The sequence below is a fragment of the Rhinoraja longicauda genome, chromosome 17, assembly GCF_053455715.1.
Source record: "Rhinoraja longicauda isolate Sanriku21f chromosome 17, sRhiLon1.1, whole genome shotgun sequence".
Classification (NCBI taxonomy): Eukaryota; Metazoa; Chordata; class Chondrichthyes; order Rajiformes; family Arhynchobatidae; genus Rhinoraja; species Rhinoraja longicauda.
The window spans coordinates 9,989,184-10,013,545 of NC_135969.1; the positions used below are offsets into that span (position 1 = coordinate 9,989,184).

General features: G+C 44.7%; 1 protein-coding gene across 4 annotated transcripts in view; it reads right to left on the reverse strand.

The window, feature by feature from the left end:
• The window catches only part of LOC144601735 (NUAK family SNF1-like kinase 1), a 257,453-nt gene that overhangs the window by 42,983 nt on the left and 190,108 nt on the right, over positions 1-24,362 (reverse strand). For 2 of the 4 annotated variants that reach the window (XM_078414066.1, XM_078414069.1), the window contains exon 1: positions 7,991-8,492. The exons of the other annotated variants lie outside the window; for them this stretch is intronic. In XM_078414066.1, the coding sequence (XP_078270192.1) occupies positions 7,991-8,191 (201 nt within the window). In that variant the 5' untranslated portion in view covers positions 8,192-8,492. Of the gene's footprint in view, positions 1-7,990; positions 8,493-24,362 lie in introns of those variants that run through there. 4 annotated transcript variants of the gene reach the window in all.

Genomic DNA, 24,362 nt, shown 5'->3' on the forward strand with positions numbered 1-24,362 from the left:
TCAGCCCATCGAGTCTACTCTGCCATTCAATCATGGCTGATCTATCTCTCCCTCCTTATCCCATTCTCCTGCTTTCTCCCCATAACCTCTGACACCTGTACATCTATCGATCTCTGCCTTAAAATGGTCTGGCTCAATGCTCAATGATTACATGATGTTATGAACGTGAAGACTGAAGCCATTCAAGGATTCTAGCCCTGTGGAATGATGACAACCAGAAATGTTTTTCGATTGAAAGATACAGCATGAAAACAGGCCCTTCTGCCCACCAAGTCCATGTCAACCATCGATCGCCCGTTCACACTAGTTCACACTCCCATCTTCTCATCCCCTCTCTACACAGTAGTGGATTTTGTTTTTAAACAAGAGGGCAATTAACCTACAATTGTGCATGTCTCTGGGAAGTAAGGGACATAATGGCAGCTGCAAGCAATGAAGGTGTTGAATGAAATAAAGCAGGACTGGGAGTTAAACAGAGCTGGATAAGTACCAATCTCTGTTCATTGAAGTTGCAGGAGATAATCACCCCCTTGGATAGGTTGGCAGCTTGCAAGCATTGGCTTCAGTCCACAACCATTAACACAAATCTGGAGATATTCCCATCTCTGATCCACTTTTAGCAAATTTAATGGAATGCAGTTTCCAAAAATATCTCAATATTCTTTGTGGGAATGAAAGGAATTTGGTTCCTGTGCAGATTAACCTTGTAATGGAAATATTGAAATTGACAGAAGTACCAACCAGTGTTATTATTCCTGTTAAAAGTAGCATTGTACTGAGACAGTCTGACACAACATCGCAGCCGAACTCCAATGTAGAACATCCAATAGATCTGAAGTATTGCAGAGCGTAGTAATGTTCAAGTGGTAGGAAGGAACTACAGATGCTGGTTTACACCGAAGATAGACACAAAATGCTGGAGTAACTCAGTGGTTCAGGCAGCATCTCTGGAGAGAAGGAATAGCCAACGTGTTGGGTTGGGTCCCTTCTTCAGATGCGAATCATCACCTATACATTTTCTCCAAAGATACTGCTCACCTGCCGAGTTACTCCAGCATTTTGTGTCAATAGTAATATTCATGTTCAGCATAGTAAACATGACAACAAAAATCCATTAGGCTTACATACCCGAGTAAATATTACGTCAGTTTTCAATTATTTGACTATCTCAGATTAATGAGTGAAATTTTGCAGCAAAATGGTTGTACCGCAACATAATTTGACTTAATTTAGTGGTCACATGCAATTAAAAGCAAATGTGGCAGAGGTTAATTAAAAGTGCACATGTTCAACAGCAGTTAAACAAGTTAAGTCTCGGGAGGGTCAACATGTACAGTGAATACATAATTTCCCATTCCAGCCTGCTAAAATAACACCAACTAGCCTTGCTACTATTTGAGTTCATCTTCCCCATTCCATTTGAAACGACCTTCCATAAAATCAGCAACTGGAAGTGTATCATACCAAGAAACCCTGACAAAATTGAGCTCAATGTGCACACAGGTAGAAGCACCATCATAAATAATGCCAAGGAAGCTGGACATAGATGCTGGAACTAGTCATGCCAACTCCCTTCCATTGACTCAATCAGCACTTCAAGCTGCCTCGGCAGGGCCACCAGCATAATCAAGGGCCAGTCACTCACTCTTCTCCCCTCTGATTTTATGGGAGGGTGGTGAATCCATGGAATTAATTGCCACAGAGGCTTGTGGAGGCCGTCAGTGGATATTTTTAAGGCAGAGCTCAATAGATTCTTGATTAGTACGGGTGCCAGGGGTTATGGGGAGAAGGCAGGAGAATGGGGTTAGGAAGGGAGAGGCAGATCAGCCATGACTGAATGGTGGAGTGGACGGAATGGGCCGAATTCTATTCTTATCACTTATGACCCTATGACCTTATGATTTCTCCCATCAGGCAAGAGGTACAGATGTGTGAAAATGCACACCTCCAGATTCAGGGACAGATTGTTCCCAGCTGTATCCGGAAACTAAACCATCTTATCACTAACCAGAGAGCAGTCCTGGCCTACCATCTACCTCATTGGAGACCCTCGGTCTATCGTTAACCAGACTTCACTGACTTTATCTTGTGCTAAACATTATTCCGTTATCCTTTATCTGTGTACTGTAGACGACTTGATTGTAATCAATACATAGTCTTTCCGTTGACTGGATAGCACGCACAGAAAAAACTTTTCACTGTACCTCGATACATGTGAGAATAAACTTGTGTCATGTATCTTGTGTTTTTATGACTGTTGGCAGATCAATTTCCCTCCTGGGATAAATAAAGTTCTATCATATTGTATCGTACCGTATCGTAAACTAAACTAAACTAATGCAGAGAGTCCTGCGGGAGATGCTATTGGCCCAGACTTTCAACACTTTTATTTTTATCAAAATATTTAATCCCATTTCCCACTGCCCATAACCTCACAGCATCCACTCCAAATGTGGTGTTTCCAATAATGTAACACTTCTTGTTGGGTTACATGTTTAGAACAGGTTAGGAAATGAGCCCACATGTAGCAGTGTTCCCAAACATTCATTGCTTTTGTAGCTATATTGCGGACATGATAATCCCAGCAACATATGGGCTTCATAAACATGTTTAGAAACAAGGATGTCATGCTGAGGCTTTATAGGACACTGGTTAGACAGCATTTGGGGGTATTACGAGCAGTTTTGGGCCCCATATCTGAGGAGGGATGTGCTGTTGTTGGAGAGTGTCCAGAGGATGTTTATGGGAATGATCCTGGGTAACATTGGGTTAACATATGATGAGCTTTTGACAGCTCTGGGGGTGTACTCGCTGGAGTTTAGGATGAGTGGGGGACCTCATGAAAACGTACCGCATAGTGAAAGGCCTGGATAGAGTGGATGCGGTGAAGATGTTTCCACTAATGGAAGAGTCTAGGACCAGAGGGTATAGCCTCAGAATAAAAGGATGTACCTTTAGAACGGAGATGAGGAGGAATTCCTTTAGCCAGAGGGTGGTGAATCTGTGGAATTCATTGTCACAGACTGTGGAGGTCAAGTCATTGGGTATTTTTAAAGCAGAGAATGAGCAGTTCTTGATTAGTACGGGTGTCAAAGGTTGCAGGGAGAAGGCAGGGGAATGGGTTTTAGAGAGAAAGATAGATCAGCCATGATTGACCAGTGGAGTAGACTCGATGGGCCGAATGACCTAATTCTGCTCCTATGACTTATGAACTAAATACACTAGGTAGCACTTGGATCACATACATCAAGACACTTTTTTGTTGGGTTACAGCACGACATGGTTGATCTCCATGTTTAGAACAGTTTAGGAAATAAGTGTTCCTAAACATTCACTACTTTTGTAGCTATATTGTTGAAATGATAATCCCAGCAACATATGAATGAGAAAAGGCCCAGTCAATTCTACTGACACTCACATCACCATCAAAATCCTGGAGGGTCATCTCTGATTGCAAGCTAAACTGGGATCATCATTTGAGCAACATGGCTACAAAAGCAGGGAAGGCTCGGGGTCTCTGCAATATTAGGGCTCATTTCCTAATAATGCTTCATTGTTCAAGTAGGAGTGTGATAGGAAGCTCATCAGTCATCAGACTGGATTCAACTGCAAAACCGAGTCAAATATTTGACAATGGGTCCCGGCCACAGTATTCGATGACCATCAGCACAGGGGCATCTTAAGGCCGTGTCCCCAGCTTGACTCACTCTCCACCCAAGACTGCGCACTCAGCTACTGCTCCAATGCCTTCTTTAAATGAGCCATTGATACCACCAAGGTAAGATGAATAATGACTAACCGTGAGGTGAGTACTGTCGGGAGATCCGTAATCTGATGGAGGGTGCCAGACCAACAACCTTGCTCTCAACGTCAGCAAGACTAACGAGCTGACTGGTGATTTCAGAAAGAGAAAGCCAAGAAACCACCATCACTGAAGGGACAGAGGTGGAGAGAGTCAACAGCTTCAAGTTCTAGGTTGACAAATCTCGGAAGATCCAAACTGCGCCCAGCACATTGATGCAATCACAAAGAAAGCTCACCAATAACTCTACTTCCTTGGAAGTTTGAGGAAATTCATGTTGCCGAATACTCTATCAAACTTTTACTGAAGATAGACACAGAAACCTGGAGTAACAGCGGGACAGGCAGCATCTCTGGAGAGAAGGAATGGGTGACATTTCGGGTCGAGACCCTTCTTCAGACTAGTCAGGGAAAAGGGAAATGAGAGAGATAGACAATGATGTAGAGAGATAAAGAACAATGATTGAAAGATATGCAAAAAAGTGACGATGATAAAGGAAACCAGCCATTGTTAGCTGTTTGTTGGGTGAGAACGAGAAGCTGGTGCGACTTGGGTGGGGGAGGGATAGCGAGAGAGGGAATGCTGGGGTTACCTGACGTTGGATGGTAGGTCGAAGAATGTTGACTGGTTGCATCGCAGCCTGGTTTGGCAACTTAAATGCCCAAGAACGAAGGAGACTGCAGAAAATGGTGGACATTGCCCAGTCCATCACGAGCATTGACCCCTCCACCAATGAAGAGATTTACAGGAAACATTGTCTCAGAAAGGTAGCCAATATCATCTATGGCCCACGCCACTCAGGCAACAGCCTCATCTTGCAAGTACCATCAGGAAAAAGGGACAGAAGCCTGAGACCTGTGACCTTCTGATTCAAGAACAGCATCTTCCCATCAACCTTTAGGCACTTGCATCACACTGCACAACCCTAGCTACAACCCTACCTCAGCAAAACTCTATTATGGACACGCTGAGCTGCCCCGCTGAGTTACCCCAGCATTTTATGTCTATCATCGGTGCTACCTGACCTGCTGAGTTACCCCAGCATTTTGCGTCTGTCTTCAGTGTAAACCAGCACCTGCATTTCCTTCCCACACATTTACTCTCCAATGGACTTTGTTTAGGTTGCATCACGTACTTCGGTTTGCACTATTATGGTCTGGTTACCTAGTATTACTGATAATTAGTTGTATTGTTGATTATTGCATATTTAGTTTTTGTTCTGTTACGTTAATGTGCCAGTAAAGTTGAAGCAAGTAAAAATGTCATTGTTCCATTCCCAGGCCTAGGGACAATTAAATACTCCTATCTCTTGACTCTTGACTTCATATCTATTCCCATCAACAGATCTGACCTGTGGCTGTAAGTTAAATTATCTATGTAGTCTAGTTCTCACTCAGTCTTGTGAACTTCACCACAAAAAAGACTGAGAGCAGCTACGTGATGAGACCATCACAATCTCTAAATACCCTTTCACTGAACTGTGTTCTGACTTAGATAAACAGACACACGTGTAGGAAGGGACTGCAGATGCTGGTTTACACCGAAGATAGACACAAAATGCTGGAGTAACTCAGTGGGACAGGCAGCATCTCTGGATAGAAGGAATAGGTGATGTTTCGGGTCACGACCCTTCTTTAGACTGAGAGTCAGGGGAGAGGGAGACACAGAGATAAGGAAGGGTATGGTGTGAAAACGAGACATCAAAAGAGATGTGGTCAAGGAAAATGTAGAATAGATCATTGTTAGCTCGGAGAAGGTGACAACAAAGCAAACAGCGATACTATGTAATCGGGGACAATCAGACTGGTCAGAGAACTGGGAAGGGGAAGGATGGAGAGAGAGGGAAAGCAAGGGTTACTTGAAGTTAGAGAAGTCAATATTCATACCGCTGGGGTGTAAACTGCCCAAGCGAAATATGGCTTAGATGTACAGACATTTCTTATCATCGTTAAATCAACGGCTTAGAAATCCACTGTCCAACTCACTCACGGAAACACTATCAGCACAAGAATGACAGCTGTTAAAAGGCTCAGATTTGGATTCTGGAAAACATTTCTTTTCCCATGCACTCGGAATAAATGTCAAAAGTATCTAATGGATCAGCAACTACAATTTGTTATGCAAATTTGGGTAACGGTTCTGGGAAATGGAAGCAGAGTAGTGCATTTACGTTTCATGAAATGTTGGAACTAAAACACCTTGTTACAGCAATGCTCAAATATCAGACTTATTCTCAACTTTGACTTTACATTACAAGGTTGACAATATTGCTTGTATTTGTTGAAGTGTATGTAATGAGAGACTAAAACAACTAGGAGATTGAAAATCCATCTTATTATCAAATAAGCATTTAGTTGTTTTTTAAAATAAATAAGGCAATTTTAACCATCATATGTCTAACTTAACATTTTGATACAAATCGTGGTGTCAATAACTTTTTTTCCTGTTGCCTAAAGTGATGGGATATGTTCACTTTATTAATTATTAATTTGACTAACTAATTTGTAAGTAAATATATGACTGGACAGTTATTTGATCATATTGATTAATGATGGACTATTTTAAAGTGGCAAGGTGGTGCAGCTGGTAGAGCTGCTGCCTCACAGTGCAAAAGACCCAGGTTCAATCCTGACCTCGGGTGCTGTCTGTGTGGTGTTTGCACATTATCCCTGTGACCATGTGGGCTTCCTCCAGGTACTCTGGTTTTTTCCTACATCCCAGAGTCGTGTGAGTTTGTAGGTTAATTGGCCTCTGTAATTTGCGTAGGGAGTCAATATGACAATAGAATAGCAAAGAACTAGTGTGAACAGGTGTCCGGTGGTTGGCATGGACTTGGTAGGCCAAAGGAGCTGTTTCCCTGCTGTATCTCTCAATACCGTTCAGTTCATCCAACACTTTAGATACCAGCATATGCAGTTTTTGTCTCCATAGATACTTACATATGTATTTGGAAACAAAAAGCATTTCCACTGATTCAACTGTACCTTATTGGTTCCTTTGTGATCCCAGCAGTTCTCAGGCAACTGAATCATCCTACCACAACTAGAGAGCAGTCCTGAACTACCATCTACCTCATTGGTGACCCTCGGACTATCTTTGATCGAACTTTATTGGCTTTACCTTGCACTGAACGTTATTTTCGATCATGTATCTATCTATACACTGTAAATGGCTCGATTGTAATCATGTATTGTCTTTCCGCTGACTGGTTGGCATACAACAAAAGCTTTTCACTGTAACTCGGTACACGTGACAATAAACTAAACTAAACAGAGTTGTATTCATCACAGAGCATTTCCATTTGGTTAGTTTGGTTTTGGAAATGCTTACATTAAAAGATGTGTTTGCATTAAGTTACAACAAGGCACCTGAATAGTGACTTACATTTACATTTAGATTTAGATGTACCGAGGTTGAGTGAAGAGCTTTGTTTTGTATGCTATCCAATTAGATTAGATAATACTACGCAAAATATAATCAAGTCAAACTCAAGTACGACGGGTAGAGCAAAGGGGAAGATACAGAGTGCAGAATATAGTTCTCAGCATTGATGGGCAACATTTCCGTAGACAAAGTCCAATGATCCCAATTCCATAGACAGAGTCTAATGTTCTCAATGGGGTAGAGGTGAATCGGACAGTACATAGGTTGAGGAAACAAGGAATTGCAGATGAAAAGGACACAAAGTGCTGAGATGAACAGGACAAAAAGTGCTGAGGTAACTCAGTGGGTCAGGCTGCATCCCTGGAGAACGGATTGGTGAACATGCATCCCTGGAGAACCTGGAAAGGCTGCATCCCTGGAGAACATGGATGGGGTCTTTCGACCAAGTCGGGACACGAACTCAGGACCTCTCCCATCCAAAGCAAGAACCACACCAGTAGACCCAGGAGACAATTCACATTTAGCCTAAATGAAGGGTCCCCTCCTATCCATGTTCTCCAGAGATGCTTCCTGACCTGCTGAGATACCCCAGTACTTGGTAGACTAACTTGTGGAAGGACGATGACAGGGAGGAAGAAGCTATTCCTGAGTCTGGTAGTGTGTGTTACAACAGCAGTTAAGAGTACTCTGCACAAGAAGATCAGCTCTACATAATGCATCTCTATCAGTTTACAGGAGATTTGATCTCCAAAGTTGAGCAAGGTGTTTTGTTAACTCGGTGAGATTATCCCCAGCTCTACTCACAATCCTTCCAGTGGCTCGCTCCTGCGCCTTCTTGACTTTGCCACAGGCTCCACAGCCCAGTGTTTGCAGCAGCTGGTATCTGTGCCTCAGGTTGTGCTTGTGATGGTGCTTCTTCACATTGGGTAACAACTTGCTGCCCGCATCGCCTCTCTCCTCCCAGTCCTGCTCGTCCGGGCACTCGGCCCCCTCCCTGGTCACCATCGCGTGTGTACCTGTCGCTGTCGCTGTCCCCCTTCCTTCAGGTCTGCCGGCCCTCCTCCATCTGCTGCCACTGATCTCTCCGGGCCAGGGAGGTGAAGGGCTGGCGGGGATCAACCTGCCTGTGGTGCAGCGGTCCGCTCACAGCCAGGCTGCTTGCTCCTCATGCAACTGGAAATGTACACGCTCTGCCGGGGTGGGTGAAGTGCGCTTATCTGAAGCCCCTGGTCTCTTCCGGAGATAGCAGTGGAATAAAAGAGCTGCTTGCAGCTTCAACCTCTCCCTTTATCTCCGGCCGGCAAGGGAATCAGCACCCAGGCACGTCGGCGGCTGCCAGCACTTCAATGAATCAGACACTTGGTGCATTCCACTGAGCCCAGGCTCACACAAGCTGCCCTCTCCCAGCAGCCAGACAAAGCCGCACGCTGCTCCCTCCCACTGCCCCTTTATCTCGCCCACATCTTCCTCATCATCTCTTGTCCCCGCCTCCTCTATCTGTCTACAGCTCCTGCACCTCGCGTTGTCATTGCTGCTTGAATCTGCCGTTTATCTCCCCACTGCTGATGAGATGGACTGCCTTCACTTCCTTCTGCTGTTTCCAAGCGTGTGCCGACAGAGACAATGAATGGTGTCAATAGACAATAGGGTGCTTCGGCCCTTCGAGCCAGCACCGCCATTCACTGTGATTGATCATGGCTCATCGTTCACAATCAGTACCCCCCGTTCCTGCCTTCTCCCCATGTCCCCTTGCCTTGAAAGTATCGGCCTCCACTGCCTTCTGAGGCAGAGAATTCCACGGATTCACAACTCCCTGGGTGAAAAAGTTATTCCTCATCTCCGTTCTAAATAGACAATAGGTGCAGGAGGAGGCCATTCGGCCCTTCGAGCCAGCACCGCCATTCAATGTGATCATTCTCAATCAGTACCCTGTTCCTGCCTTCTCCCCATACACCCTGACTCCGCTATCCTTAAGAGCTCTATCCAGCTCTCTCTTGAATGCATTCAGAGAATTGGCCTCCACTACCTTCTGAGGCAGAGAATTCCACAGATTCACAACTCTGACTGAAAAAGTTTTTCCTCATCTCCGTTCTAAATGGCCTACCCCTTATTCTTAAACTGTGGCCCCTTGTTCTGGACTCCCCCAACATTGGGAACATGTTTCCTGCCTCTAATCCCTTAATAATCTTATACGTTTCGATAAGATCTCCTCTCATCCTTCTAAATTCCAATGTATACAAGCCTAGTCGCTCCAGTCTTTCAACATATGATAGTCCCGCCATCCCGGGAATTAACCTAGTAAACCTATGCTGCACGCCCTTGTTCTTAAACTGTGGCCCCTGGTCCCCCAACATCAGGAACATGTGTCCTGCCTCTAGCCTGTCCAATCCCTTAATAATCTTATATGTTTCAATAAGATCCCCTCTCATCCTTCTAAATTCCAGTGTATACAAGCCTAGTCGCTCCAGTCTTTCAACATATGTCAGTCCTGCCATTCCTGGAATTAACCTTGTGAACCTACCCTGCACGCCCTCAATAGCAAGAATGTTCTTCCTCAAATTTGGAGACCAAAACTGCACATAGTACTCCAGGTGCGGTCTCACTAGGGCCCTGTACAACTGCAGAAGGACCTCTTTGCTCCTATACTCAACTGCTCTTGTTATGAAGGCCAACATGCCATTGGCTTTCTTCACTGCCTGCTGTACCTGCATTCTTCCTTTCAGTAACTGATATAAAGGACATCAGTCCTCCCCATCCATGACTCCTAGATGAACCAGGAGGTTGGTACTCTGCTGAAGGCTACAACTGTGGCTTTCAAGACTCACTGTCCAGTCATACAAGAAATCCTGGTGTAACCCCCAGAAGGCCAGCCTGAGTGCAAAGAGACAATCAGGTACTAAACTGTAAACCAATCCTCCACACCTGATGCCGGCATGGTGGCACAGCTGTAGAGTTGTTGCCTTACAGCGCCAGAGACCCGGGTTCGATCCTGACCTCGGATGCTGTCTGTACGGAGTTTGTACATTCTCCCGGTGACCGCAAGGGTTTTCTCCGGGTGGTTTCCTCCAGCGCTCCAAAGACACACAGGTTTGTAGGTTAAATAAGACAATAAATGCAGATGTTGGTACAAATCGAAGGTATTTATTCACAAAATGCTGGAGTAACTCAGCAAGTCAGGCAGCATCTCAGGAGAGAATGAATGGGTTTCGGGTCGAGACACCCTTCTTCAGACTGATGTCAGGGGGGCGGGACAAAGGAAGGATATAGGTGGAGACAGAAAGATAGAGGGCACAGAGGGGGAGCAGCGAGAGAGCATGTTGCTAAACTCTCGTCGAAGAGAGGAGGAGAACTTCTTCAAAGTGGACATACCTTGAGGAGAAATCGCAGTGGAATCCTGAGATGCTGCCTGACCTGCTGAGTTACTCCAGCATTTTGTGAATAAATACCTTCGATTTGTACCAGCATCTGCAGTTATCTTCTTATATAACTTCCTCATCAGCAGACCTCAATCAGTGCAGATTGGTAACAATATCCTCCTCACTGACCATCAACACAGGTGCACCTCAAGGCTGCTTGCTTCGCCCCTCCCCTGCATTTTTAACACCCATGACTGTGTGGCTGTGCAGCTCCAAAGCCGTCAAAACATTTGCCAATACCATTGGTGATGCAGGTCGAATCACAGGTGGTGCTGAGTCCGTGTACGAGAGAGAGATGGGACAATATGGTTGAGTGGCGCCGCAACAATAACCTCTCGCTCAACGTCAACAAGACCAACCAACTAATCGCCAAGTCAACTAGCCAGTGACTGCAGAAAGAGGAATTTGGGAGATCATGTGCCAGTTTTCATTGGTTGGTCAGCAATGAGAGAGAGTTAACTGCTTCAAATTCCTGGGTATTTACATCTCCAATCACCTGCCCTGGGCTGAGCCCATAGATGTTAATACAAAGAAAGTGTGCCAGTGTCTATACTTCTTTATAATTTAAAGAGATTCAGCATGTCACTGAGTACTGCTTTTGGTCTATTATTGTCACAGGTATTGGGATACAGTGAAAAACATTGCGTATTTTCTAGTCAAATTATATAATAATAATAATAATAATAATAATGCATTATATTTATATAGCGCTTTTCTAAACACTCAAAAACGCTGATTATAAATGAATACATCAGGCCATACACGTATTACAGGTGGTGCAAAGGGGAAAATACCAGAATATTGTGCAATAGCTTTCTAGCTTTACAGTTACAGAGAAAGTGCAGATTTAAAAAAATGCATGGGGCGCAATAAGGTAGGTTGGGAGATCGGGCCACACCATTAGCTTATGCAAGGACCATTCAGCAGTCTGATGACAGCAGGGAAGAAGCTGTTCCTGAATCAGGCGACAAATGCTTTCAAGCTTTTGTATAATGTGCCCGATGGAAGAGGGGAGAAGGGGAAATGACCAGAGTGTAAATGGTTCTTGATTATGTTGGCTGCTGTCCCAAGGCATAGTGAGACGAAGGATGAGGAGGCTGATTTGTGTGGTGGACTGGGCTACATCCACAACTCTGTAATTTTCTGTTGTCTCTTGTAGATTTTTAAAAGATTTTTTTTTAGATTTAGAGATACAGCGCGGAAACAGGCCCTTCGACCCACCAAGTCCGTGCCGCCCAGCGATCCCCGTACAGTAACACTATTCTACACACACTAGGGACAATTTTTACATATTACCCAGTCAATTAACCTACATACCTGCACGTCTTTGGAGTGTGGGAGAAAACCGAAGATCTCGGAGAAAACCCATGCAGGTCACGGGGAGAACGTACAAACTCCGTACAGACGGCACCCGTAGTCAGGATCGAACCTGAGTTTCCGGCGCTGCATTCGCTGTAAGGCAGCAACTCTACCGCTGCGCCACCGTGCCGCCAAGAGCTGTTGTCAAATCAAGATGTGATGTATTTCTCATCGGCAAACCTCAATCAATGCAATCAACAACATCTCCTGCTCAGATTTCCAACAACTGCAATATTTTGCTTTTCAGTATTTAATTTCATCCTCCATGCACTAGAAACCTTTAGAAAGTGGGTTAAAAGGATTTAGTGTTGTGGACCTCCGGGCCTTCGTAATTCTAGTCGGTTCGCTTGACGCCTTAAAACTGTTCAGACCGCTGCAGCAAAGTGCCAAGGTTTTTAAAGCGATCTCTATTTTGGAAATAACTTAGGAACTTATCTACAGAGATGCAGGAAACTACAGATGCTGGAATATTGAGTGTGGGAGCATCCTTTGTGTCAATTGGGTGCTGTATTTTCTACATCGCTCTGCGACTTAATATCAAAAGTACTTCACTGGCGGTAAAGAGCTTTGGACACTCCGAGATGTTTGAAAGCACTTTATAAACACAAGTCTTCCTTTTGAAGGAAACACAAGTCTAAATTGGACTGCTTCCAACCCGTCACTCTATCTTCCCTTGCAAAGCTTGTCTCCGCTATGAAACCTGCAACCTGCCCCCTTGATCCAGCCCCCACTGCCCTTTTGAAGGATGTCATTGCAATAGCCGGTCCCAGCATCCTCTCTATTATCAACAGTTCTCTGGCCACTGGCACTGTTCCAACCAGTTTCAAGCACGCGGTGGTCCAGCCCCTACTGAAAAAACCTAACCTAGACCCCACCTTGCCTAGCAACTACAGACCCATTTCCAAACTGCCATTCCTGTCAAAAGTCCTTGAAAAGGCAATCCTAAACCAATTAGTGCCCTACCTGCACCAAAACACCATCCTGGAAAGTTTCCAGTCAGGTTTCAGAGTCCACCACAGCACAGAGTCTGCCTTGTTGAAGGTACACAACGACCTGCTTCTCGCCATCGACACCGGCGACTGTGCAATCCTGCTCCTTCTCGACCTCAGCGCAGCGTTCGATACAGTGGACCACACCATCCTTATTGACCGTCTCCGGTACGCGGTTGGCATCGATGGCACTGCCCTGAGCTGGTTCGCTTCGTACCTCAAAGATAGGAGTTTCGCCATCAACATAGGCAGTTATTCCTCTGCTCCAGCTAGCCTCTCCTGCGGAGTTCCACAAGGCTCCATCCTAGGCCCCATTCTCTTCTCTCTATACATGCTCCCCCTTCGCCAAATCATTCAAAGGCACGGCATTTCTTTCCACTGCTATGCCGATGACACTCAGCTTTACCTCCCCCTGAAACCCAACAACCAGTCAAATTTAAACAGCCTCTCACACTGCCTTGAGGACATAAAATGTTGGATGGCACAGAACTTCCTCCAATTAAATGAGAGCAAGTCTGAGGTCATCCTATTCGGCCCCCCCGACTCCATCAAATGGTTACAGGCAGTCTTGGAAGCCTATCTTGCCTAGTCAAACCGCATGTCAAAAACCTCGGCATGATATTTGACTCTGCATTAAAATTTGATAAGCAAGTCAACGCTGTGGTAAAAGCCAGCTTCTTCCAACTTCGAACCATAGCTAAAATCAAACCTTTCCTCCAATTCGACGACACAGAAAAAATCATTCACGCTTTCATTTCCTCCCGCCTAGACTACTGCAACTCCCTATACACTGGGATCAGCCAATCTTCCCTGTCCCACCTGCAACTGGTCCAAAACGCCGCAGCGAGACTCCTGACGGGTACCCGTAAAAGGGACCACATCACCCCGATTCTGGCCTCTCTCCACTGGCTCCCTGTACGGTACAGAATCAACTTCAAGCTCCTCCTATTCACGTATAAAGCCCTAAATGGACACTCCCCCCCCTACATCAAAAATCTTCTAACCTCCCTCTCTAACTCCAGGTCCCTCAGATCGGCCGACTTGGGGCTATTCACTATCCCGCGGTCTAGGCTTAAACTCAGGGGTGACCGCGCTTTTGCGGTTGCAGCTCCTAGACTGTGGAACAGCATCCCTCTCCCCATCAGAACTGCCCCCTCCATCGACTCCTTTAAGTCCAGGCTCAAAACATATTTCTACTCCCTAGCGTTTGAGGCTCATTGAGGAGGCGCTGTGAACTGTTTGCGTGCTACTGTATGTTTTCATTTTTTTTCTATTGGAACCTAATCAAATGTACAGCACTTTGGTCAACGTGGGTTGTTTTTAAATGTGCTATACAAATAAAATTGACTTGACTTGACTTGACTTTTGTAATGTTATGATATAGTTTCCATTAAAGCCAAGGGTACCATAACATGGTGACTGCATTATTGGATTGGTAACTGGGCCACTAATCTGTGGATAGACAAAAAGTGCTGTAGTAACTCAACAGGTCAGGCAGCATCTCTGGAAACAAAAGATGCCATTCATGTTCTCCAGAGATGCTGCCTGACCCACTGAGTTACTCGAGCACTTTGTGTCTATCTTTGGTACAAACCAGCACCTGCAGTTCTGTGTTTCTACATACTAATCTGTGGACATGCATTTGAATCCAGCCTTGATGTTGGAAGAAATTAAATCTTGATTAAAAAACTAGTATCAGTAACAGTGACTATGAAGCTCTCAAATCTGCTTGTCAAATGCCTTTCAGGGAAGCAGTCTGCTATTCACTCTCTCTGGAGTTTACGTGACACTAAACTCACTATTGAGGCTGACATTTGACCTTTTAAAATGGCCATGTCAAGAGTCAAGAGTCAAGAGTTAAGAGTCAAGAATGCTTTATTGTCTTATGTCCTGAAATGAAATAATGAAATTCTTACTGGCAGCAGCACAACAGGTATGTAATCATAGTTCTCTGTAAACACCATATTAAAGGAAGTTCAGTACATTAAAGAAAAAGTGCAATAATAGTGGAGGCATTTGGGGATATACAATAAATGTAAGTTTGTCAGTGTTCACTTTCTTATGAACGGATATATAAAGAAAATGTGTCGGAAGGGACTGCAGATGCTGGTTTAAACCTAAGATAGACACAAAATGCTGGAGTAACTCAGCGGGACAGGCAGCATCTCTGGAGAGAAGGAATTCCTTCTATCCAGAGGGGCTGCCTGTCCCGCTGAGTGACTCCAGCATTTTGTGTCTATATAAACAAAATATTCATTTTAATAAAGTTAATATTGCAAAGAATCATGAAATATAAAAATACATAAACAAAGAATCGTATCATTCTAGACGGCTTGCTTTATTTCTTTGCCAACAGGTGGATTTATTGCTTTGTTGCATCAGCAGTTAGGTTGTTTGTGGAGATTCCTGGCTTTTGGTGGGGGTTTGCTTGTGGCCATTTCCAGCAATCTGTTTGTCCAAGGATTTCAATTGATTGCTCTTCTATGTCATCATCCTTGAGATTGTATCTGGGAATCCGAGAATTTTCTTTGACATCCTGACATCCTGAGGAAGTCCGACAATGTGTTATGTACATCCCGTGCTTCAATGGTTAAAGTTTAAATGACTCAAACTATATCTCTTTTATGCTAACAGGGAAAATCAGGCAGGATGTCCTATGCAGGCTTTACAGTAAAACTATGTAAAATTATAGTTCGGGGCAAGGAGGATTTTCACACCAAACATAGAATAAGACCAGGTTATAGTGTGTTGTGCTCATGTCCATTTTAATTTTGCACTTTTGGTAGAAAGACAGATTGGCATAGAATTTTAAATGGTGAGTGATTGAAAGGTGTTGGAATTCACAGGAACCTGGGAGTACTTGTACACAGAATACTGAAAGTTAACACGTAGGCATTTGGGAAAACAAGCGTTTTCTTGGTCATTATTTCAAGGGGATTTGAGTACAAGAATAGAGAGATCTTGTTTCAATTATACAGAGCCATCGTAAGACTGTTTCTGGAACATTGTGTACAGATCTCGTCTCCCCATCAAATAAAGGTTCTACCTTTGATGAAGGAAGTGCTGCTATCCTTTAATTGATTGGTTCCTTGGGAGGCAGATTTGTTATTTGAGGAGGCATTTTTTAAAAGAAGAGGTGATCTCATTGAAACATAAAAAGTTCTTAAGGAGTTTTAGCTGGTAGATCTGGAGTTGATGTTTCTTCTGTCTGGGCTTCCCCTGAAATTGAAATGCAATTTTCAACCCAAGACTTGTGGACGATCAATCACTGAGTATATTCAAGATGGAGGGAGATACATTTTTTTAGATATTGAGGTATTAGGGGTTAGTGCAAGAAAATGGTTCTGAGGTAAAAGATTAGAATCTTGGTCTTGAACTCATTGAACGGTGGTTCAGATATGTAGTGTGTAAGAAGGAACTGCAGATGCTGGTTTAAACTTAAGATAGACACAAAAAGCTGGAGTAACTCAGTGGGCCAGGCAGCGTCTCTGGAGAGAAGGAATGGGTGACGTTTCGGGTCGAGACCCTTCTCACTTCAGACTGGTAGCGCTGACTGGCCTATACCTATTTCTACTTCGTATGTTCCTTTTAGTTATGGTGATGGAGTTATACGGCATGGATCAAGAGGGAGCTAGATAGAGCTCTTAAGGATAGCGGAGTCAGGGGTTATGGGGAGAAATCAGGAATGGGGTACTGAATGAGAATGATCAGCCATGATCACATTGAATGGCATTGCTGGCTTGAAGGGCCGAATGGCCTCCTCCTGCACCTATTGTCTATTGTCTATTGGAAACAGGCTCTTCGGCCCGTTTCATCCATGTCGACCAAGATGTTTACGACGCCGACTGAGATGCCAACAAACTGCCCACTAATCACTAGTGCCAGTCCCTCACTGGCCCACTGGGGGAGAGGAATCTCCCAGGGCCAGTCAGGAACCTCTACTGGCAACAATCCAGGTTCTGCTGAGATTTTGCAGCTTATGTATTTGCCGAAAGTCGTTGAGGATGGGGTTAGGGTCGGAGAACTCTGGATAGTGAGAGAAAATAACTGCAGATGCTGGTACAAATCGAAGGTATTTATTCACAAAATGCTGGAGTAACTCAGCAGGTCAGGCAGCATCTCAGGAGAGAAGGAATGGGTGACTTTTCGGGTCGAGACCCTTCTTCAGACTGGATAGTGAAACCTCGGGAAGGTCTGGGTCAATTTTTTGCTATGACCCATACTTGGGGAATGGTGGGGGTGTGGGTGAAATGGATTGTGAGGGCTAAAGGAGAACTGTTTTTACTTGTACTATTTGACTTTGGTTGGAGGAAAAGAAAAAGATACAATAATTAGTACGGAACCTTGCCCAGTAACATAAAAGACAGAATCTACAAACCCCATTGCCTGTCAAATCCCATTTATCAATTGGAAAATGCATAGCCAGTGGACAAGGTTTTTCATGGTGACACTGCAAAGATGTCTGACGAGAATTTAAGTTTAAAAATCTACAAATAATAGATGCCAGGGATCCTTTCATAAACAGGCTGTGTTTACAATACAAGGCAGGGAACATATCCTAAAGCAAAGAACTGCAAATGTAATGGCAAACTATTCAGTTTGATCATACATACGGTGAGGCTTACCGCAGGTTGGAATGAGCACAAGGGAATTCTTTGTACATGGAGAGCATTTAATGTTGCTAAAATGTTTGTAGTTAACATGAAAGTGTGCTGCCGTGGGGTTTCAGGATCACTGCTGTGTTGTTTGTGAAATGCGATGGTTGGTAGGAAGGTAGATAAGCAAAAGACAGGGAGCTAGATAGTTACATAGATAACAAAAAGAAAGGCTCATTCAACTCATCTGATCAAGATGTAGGTAATGTTTCGGAACCCTCATGGAAATCTTTCTTTAAGGAACAACGGAGTGTCTGAAAGACTAATTTTTTTAAACGTGTTGTGATTCAAGGCTATTGAAACTTTGTAATCGTTGGAGACCCGGGTTCAATCCTGACCTTGGGTGCTGTTTGGTATGGAGTTTGCACGTTCTTCCTGTGACCTAAGGGGGTTGTTTCTGGGTGCTCCAGCTTCCTCCCTCATCCCAAAGATGTGTAGGCTTGTAGTTTAATTGGCCTCTGTCAATTGCTCCAAGTGTGTAGGGAGTGGATGCAAAAGTGATCTGACATGGAACTAGTGTGAGCGGGTGAACAATGGTCACATGGACTTGAAGGGCCTGATTCCATGCTGTGTAATTCAATCAATCAAATAGAAACTGATAGGCTTGTGGGTTATTGCAGAGAACAGCTAAACATTAAACACATTGGTTGATCTGGAGTCACAGATAGAGGCAGATTGGGTTTGGATGGCTGATGTCCTTCCCTACGAGGCAATAGTAAACCCGATTGGTTATGAGGATAACTGAGTTGTACTTGATCTCCAAAGATAGACACAAAAAGCTGGAGTAACTCAGCATCTGGAGAAAAAAGCTGGAGGACAGGCAGCATCTCTGGAGAGAAGGAACGGGTGACGTTTCAGCTCGAGACCCTTCTTCAGACTGGTTAGGTAACCTGACTACAGTAAAGGAGATACTGGCCATGTAAAGACACATTCTGGGGAGTAAAGGTGTGTTAAATCTGAGGAAAGAAACTATTCATTTTGCTTATTTTGTGACTTTGAATGTCCCAAACGTCTGAACAGACAACCTTTAGAGTACAGACTGTGTAGTTTAGGAAATTTAAAACAAATTTGTTCACAACAAGCTCCCACAATCAGTAATGATACAGTGAGCAAACAATCTATTTTTGTGATTCAGGTTGATGAATGAAGGTTGAACAGAATGTGAAGATAACTCACCGGCCGTCCTTTGAAATACGGCCGGGGAATTTTGTTACATCCATGTGAGACAGTAAACAAGCCTTCAGTTTGATGTCTCATCTCAAAAGTGATATCTTGAGTTGTGCAATTCTCTCTCAGTAGCACACTGTGTGCCAGTCGGGATCCTTTGTGCCAATTATCTCTGACCTAAAGTGGCGAATGCTACTTAATGTGCCATGGCCGAAATCTAAGCAGGTCTTAATTTTATTCTCAAAGAGCAGGGGCTTTCCCCAATGTCTTCCTCAACCACTATCATCACGCTATCTGGTTACGGGAGTTTATCTTGCTCTAATTGTTATTCCCTTTATCCTGCATCTGTATGCTGTGAATGGCTTGATTGTAATCAGATACAGCCTTTCTGCTGAATGGATAGCATGCAACGAAAAGCTTTTTGCTGTACACGTGACAATAAACTAAACTAAACTGAGTATTATATGGGATAACACTATCTAACATTTATATTTACCTATTAGACCAAGTGGACCCGTTGGGCCCAAACCTCTGCTGCATTGGTGCAGCACCCTCTCCTCCCCTCCTCCCCCTCCCCTCTCCCCCCTCCCCCTCCCCCTCCTCTCCCCTCCACCCCCCTTTCCCCATCCCCCCTTCCCCTCCCCTCACTCCATCCCCCTCAACCCCCCTTATCCTCCCACCTCCCCCTCCCTCCCTCCACCCCCACCCCCCCCCCTCCCTCCCCCCTCCCTCCCTAGGAGATCGATCTAAACTTTAAAATGTAAATAACTTAAAAAATATATTACACCGATTTCAAAACTATTTGCATTATCACTAAAGTGACGATGGTGAGTAAGGTGGGCCTAAAATTATTGCACTATCGTGTATCGTTTTGGCTGAAGTTCAGTCACAAACAAGATAACAAACGAGAGTTTTAGTATATAGATGTTACATTGACCACAGTGCACCTCAGAATGAAAGGATTGGATCACGCTGATTTTTACCGTGAATGTGCTTCAACATGGTGGGTTTAAGTTCCATTAATGATGTTTATAATGGTTAGGTCGCATCAGTCTTTGCTACAATGACATTCATTGCTTTTGCATCTGCTCATTTCTCAGCAAAAGAATAGGAGTTTTTCACATAAGATGGTAAAGTCACTCTGACCTCTAGGATGGCATTCTTTTGTTCCTGAATGAATTCTATAAACAAACGATATAGTTGATTCGGAACAGATTACACAATCGCTAAGGAAACTAATATGCTCGGAGATACTTATCTTCCATCACTCTGCAGCTAATCAATCGTTTAGAACACCTTTTAGGAATGAGTACTTCTGGGGCAGTGCTGAGGGAATGCAAATTAGGAGTTTCATTTCCGGAAGAAGTGTGGTCAGTCTGGGTCTTGGCCTATTTAATGTTCAATCAAATCACATGACTGGATAATTGAGGGGTCTGCAAACTGACCATTTTTGCCTGAGCAACTCAGGGACAGAGTAATTCATATCGAATGAACCTGTCATGTTCTTTGAATCTAGGTGGAACGTATGTTGAGTCAAGAATTGTCCATATGCACGGTGGTGCAGCGGTAGAGTTGCTGCCTTACAGCACTTGCAGTGCCGGAGACCCGGTTCGACCCCGACCACGGGTGCTGTCTTTACGGAGTTTGTACGTTCTCCCCCTGACCTGCGTGGGTTTTCTCCGAGATCTTCGGTTTCCTCACACACTTCAAAGACATACGTATGCAGGTTAATTGGCTTGGTATAAGTGAAAATTGTCTCTGGTGTGTGTAGGATAGTGTTAATATGCGGGGATCGCCGGTCGGCATGGACCCGTTGGACCGAAGGGCCTGTTCCGGGACCGGGACCGGTACCGGGACAAGATGGAGTCACAGATGGAGCAGCAGGACACCAGGCGCCTTTGGCAGGGGCTACGGACTATAACTAGCTACAGGTCCAGCACCCCCTCAACCGGAAGTGCCGGCTCCTCCTTAGCTGATGACCTGAACTCTTTTTACGCACGGTTCGAGACGGGTAACACCACCAGCTCGCCGTCTAAAAACAGCACCGAAGGGGCGCTGGCTAGCGAGGCTGGAGGGGGATCCACCGCCGGGGATGTGCACACATTCTCGGTGTCCGAGCACGAGGTGAGGTGGGCTCTGACGCGTGTGAACACGAGAAAAGCTGGAGGCCCAGATGGTATATCTGGGCGAGTACTAAAGTCTTGTGCTACTCAGCTTGCTCCAGTGCTCACCACAATATTCAACCTCTCCTTGGCAAAGTCCGTGGTCCCTGCATGCTTCAAAAGATCCATCATTGTACCGGTGCCAAAGAATGCCTCTCCAGCGTGTTTAAATGACTACCGACCGGTGGCCCTCACCTCGGTTGTCATGAAATGCTTGGAGAGGCTAGTCAAGAAGCACATCTGCGCCCTCCTTCCTCGCAACATGGACCCACTACAGTTCGCATACCGTCCGAACAGGTCCACGGATGATGCGGTCTCCCAGGTTCTACACACCGCTCTCTCTCATCTGGACAGCCAGGGGGGCTATGTGAGGATGCTGTTCATTGACTTTAGTTCAGCATTCAACACAATAGTCCCCAGCAGACTGGTTGAAAAGCTGCTGGAACTGGGGCTTAGCACCCCTCTGTGTGCCTGGGTCCTGGACTTTCTCACTGCCAGGCCCCAAGTGGTCAGGATGGGGGAACACACATCTAGCTCCCTCACCCTGAACATAGGATCCCCCCAGGGCTGCGTCCTTAGCCCCCTACTGTACTCCCTGTACACACATGACTGTAGGGCCAGGTTCAGCTCAAACTCCATCATCAAGTTTGCTGATGACACTGTGGTGGTGGGCCGGATTTCCAACAACGATGAGAAGGCCTACCGGGAGGAGGTGGCTGATCTGGCACTCTGGTGTCAGGACAATAGCCTCCTCTTGAATGTCACTAAAACAAAGGAGCTGATTGTGGACTTCAGAAGGGCTAAACATCCAAGGACATACACGCCACTCGAGATAAATGGGTCTATTGTGGATAGGGTGAGCAGTTTCAAATACTTGGGAGTCCGCATCGCAGAGGATCTGACGTGGGCAACGCACATTGCCGCACTGGTGGGTAAGGCTAAGCAGCGCCTTTACCACCTTAGACAACTGAGGAAATTCAGAGTGTCGCTGAAGATCCTTCATTGCTTCTACTCTGGGGCTGTAGAGAGCATCCTGTCCGGCAACATTACAGTCTGGTTTGGGAACAGCTCTGCCCAGGACAGGATGGCCCTGCAGAGAGTAGTGCGTTCGGCAGAACGCACCATGGGAACTACACTCATCCCCCTGCAGGACCTATACATCAGGAGGTGCAGATCCAGAGCAAGCAAGATCATGAGGGACCCCTGCCACCCCAGTAACGGACTGTTCCAGATGCTACGGTCAGGCAAACGCCTCCGCTGTCACGCTGTGAAAACGGAGAGGATGAGACGGAGCTTCTTCCCACAGGCCATCAGGACTGTCAACTTTGATAACCCCAGAGACTAAATTTTTGTCGACACTTTTTGTGCTATGTTTAGTAACTTATTAACTTTATTTATATGCTGTAACTGTAATTCTTTTTGTGCACAACCCGCAGGCATTGCCACTTTCATTTCACTGCACATCGAGTATGTGTATGTGACAAATAAATTTGACTTGACTTGACTTGACTTGACTTGTATCTGTAAAATTAAAACTAAATCAGCTCTCCTTCTCACTGATTGTCTCCTTCTCATTGTTTTGTCTCCTTTTATAACCTTTTGTCTCTTTTTCATCTCTAGCCTTTATCCACCCTTCTACCAAACAAAACCCCCCTCACCTGCATCCACCTATCACTTGCCTGACTCTGTCCCACCCCCACCTATTTTCCAGCATTCTTCCTCCTACTACAATATGTCTGAAAAAGGGTCTCGACCTGAAACATTGCCAATCCATGTTCTCCATGGATACTGCCTGACCAACTGAGTTACTCTTGCACTTTGGGTTCTACACAAGATTCCAGCATCTGCAGTTCCCTGCCTCTCCTTCCATCCTTTCTGCATTCCCTTTATGTAAACATGCCTGGATGTTCTGCGCATTCTTCAGGTCCAGAGTGCATGAAAATATGGATCAATATTTCTGACAAAACAACTCCATACTATTATTACTTACAGATATCTTACTTCTGTGTCAATTTTGTGCATATAGAGAAGTTAGCAGGTACTATTATAAGGCTCTTTGACCTTCTTAAACCTGAAATCACTATATTTAATGCCACTTGGCCCACAAGCATTGACAGCCTGGATCTCATATTTTAAAACGCCACATGTCCACGTCTCAATATATTAATCTCAATATATTAATCCATTCTCTGAATAAAATTATTTCTTTATCTCGCTAAAAGAGAGGGAACACTTCAATGTAATAGGAAGGAGCTGCAGATGCTGGTTTATACCAAAGATAGACACAAAATGCTGGAGAAATTCAGTGGGTCAGGCAGTGTCGCGCGAGGAAAAGGATAGTGTTGTTTGGGGTAGAGGCCCTTCCTCAGACTGAAGAAGTGTCCTGACCCAAAACGTCACCTCTCCTTTTTCTCCAGTGCTGATGCTGCCTGACCCGCTGGAATTTAACACAGCACTTTGTGTCTAAGTCAGGGTAAATTTCAAAACTGGTTAATTAGGTATTCCAGCGCTATGTGCCCTTTGCTGTAAGGGACGTGTGATGTTTGTGGATGTAAAAAGCATTACAGAAATATTGTATACATCCTTACTTTATGCAAAGGCTTTAATCCCTGAGAAACAAATAACTGTGAGCAAAGTGACGTCCTCCCTGTTTGAGGAGAACGTCTTTGTTACACTGTAAGCGATGGCCTGGTTGGGTGCAGTTGATTTTATGAGTGGGTAATTGTCTTGGACAGCAAACAGAACTCTGAGCTTTTCAATGTGATAATGAACAAGGTTCAGTCTCATTCCCGGGAGACTGTGTGTGAGAGAGAAGAATAAATTAGTCTGCCTGTGCAAGTCTGTGTTTATGAGGAAGTACGACACTGTACAAAGCATTAAAACTCATCAGACATTACAACGCGCATGTAAGCTGACAAATGAGATAACACTGCAACGCAGTCTACGGTGCAGAATTCTACAAAGGCTCACCAAGTCAAATATTCAGCACAAATAAAGTCTGATACGTTACAAATATTCACCCAGCCACCTGGGAATTTTAAATATTTCAAAATCATTTGGTCCATTGCAACAGACTTTTGAGCTTCTCGGTTAAGAACGGAAAAGTATATCCTGAGGAATTTCTGCTTCATCATCTACTCACTCCCATGTGTGCAGACTAGCTGGGGATCAAGGATGTTCTCATCAACTTGGCTGTGATAAACTTGACACAGGTTGCATTCTACGGAACGGAATTATCATTACAAGATAGCATCCGCTTTTCACGGGTGTTGTTTTAATTTATATTTATCATAAAATAAAATTACTTAAAAAAAATAACATAGGTTAACTTTACTCACTTCATCTGCAATCGAGGAATCCCAGCAGACTCTGGGCTAAACCAGCCTGGTTTAATGCTCTGGGCAAAACCAGCCTGGTTTAAATGGTTT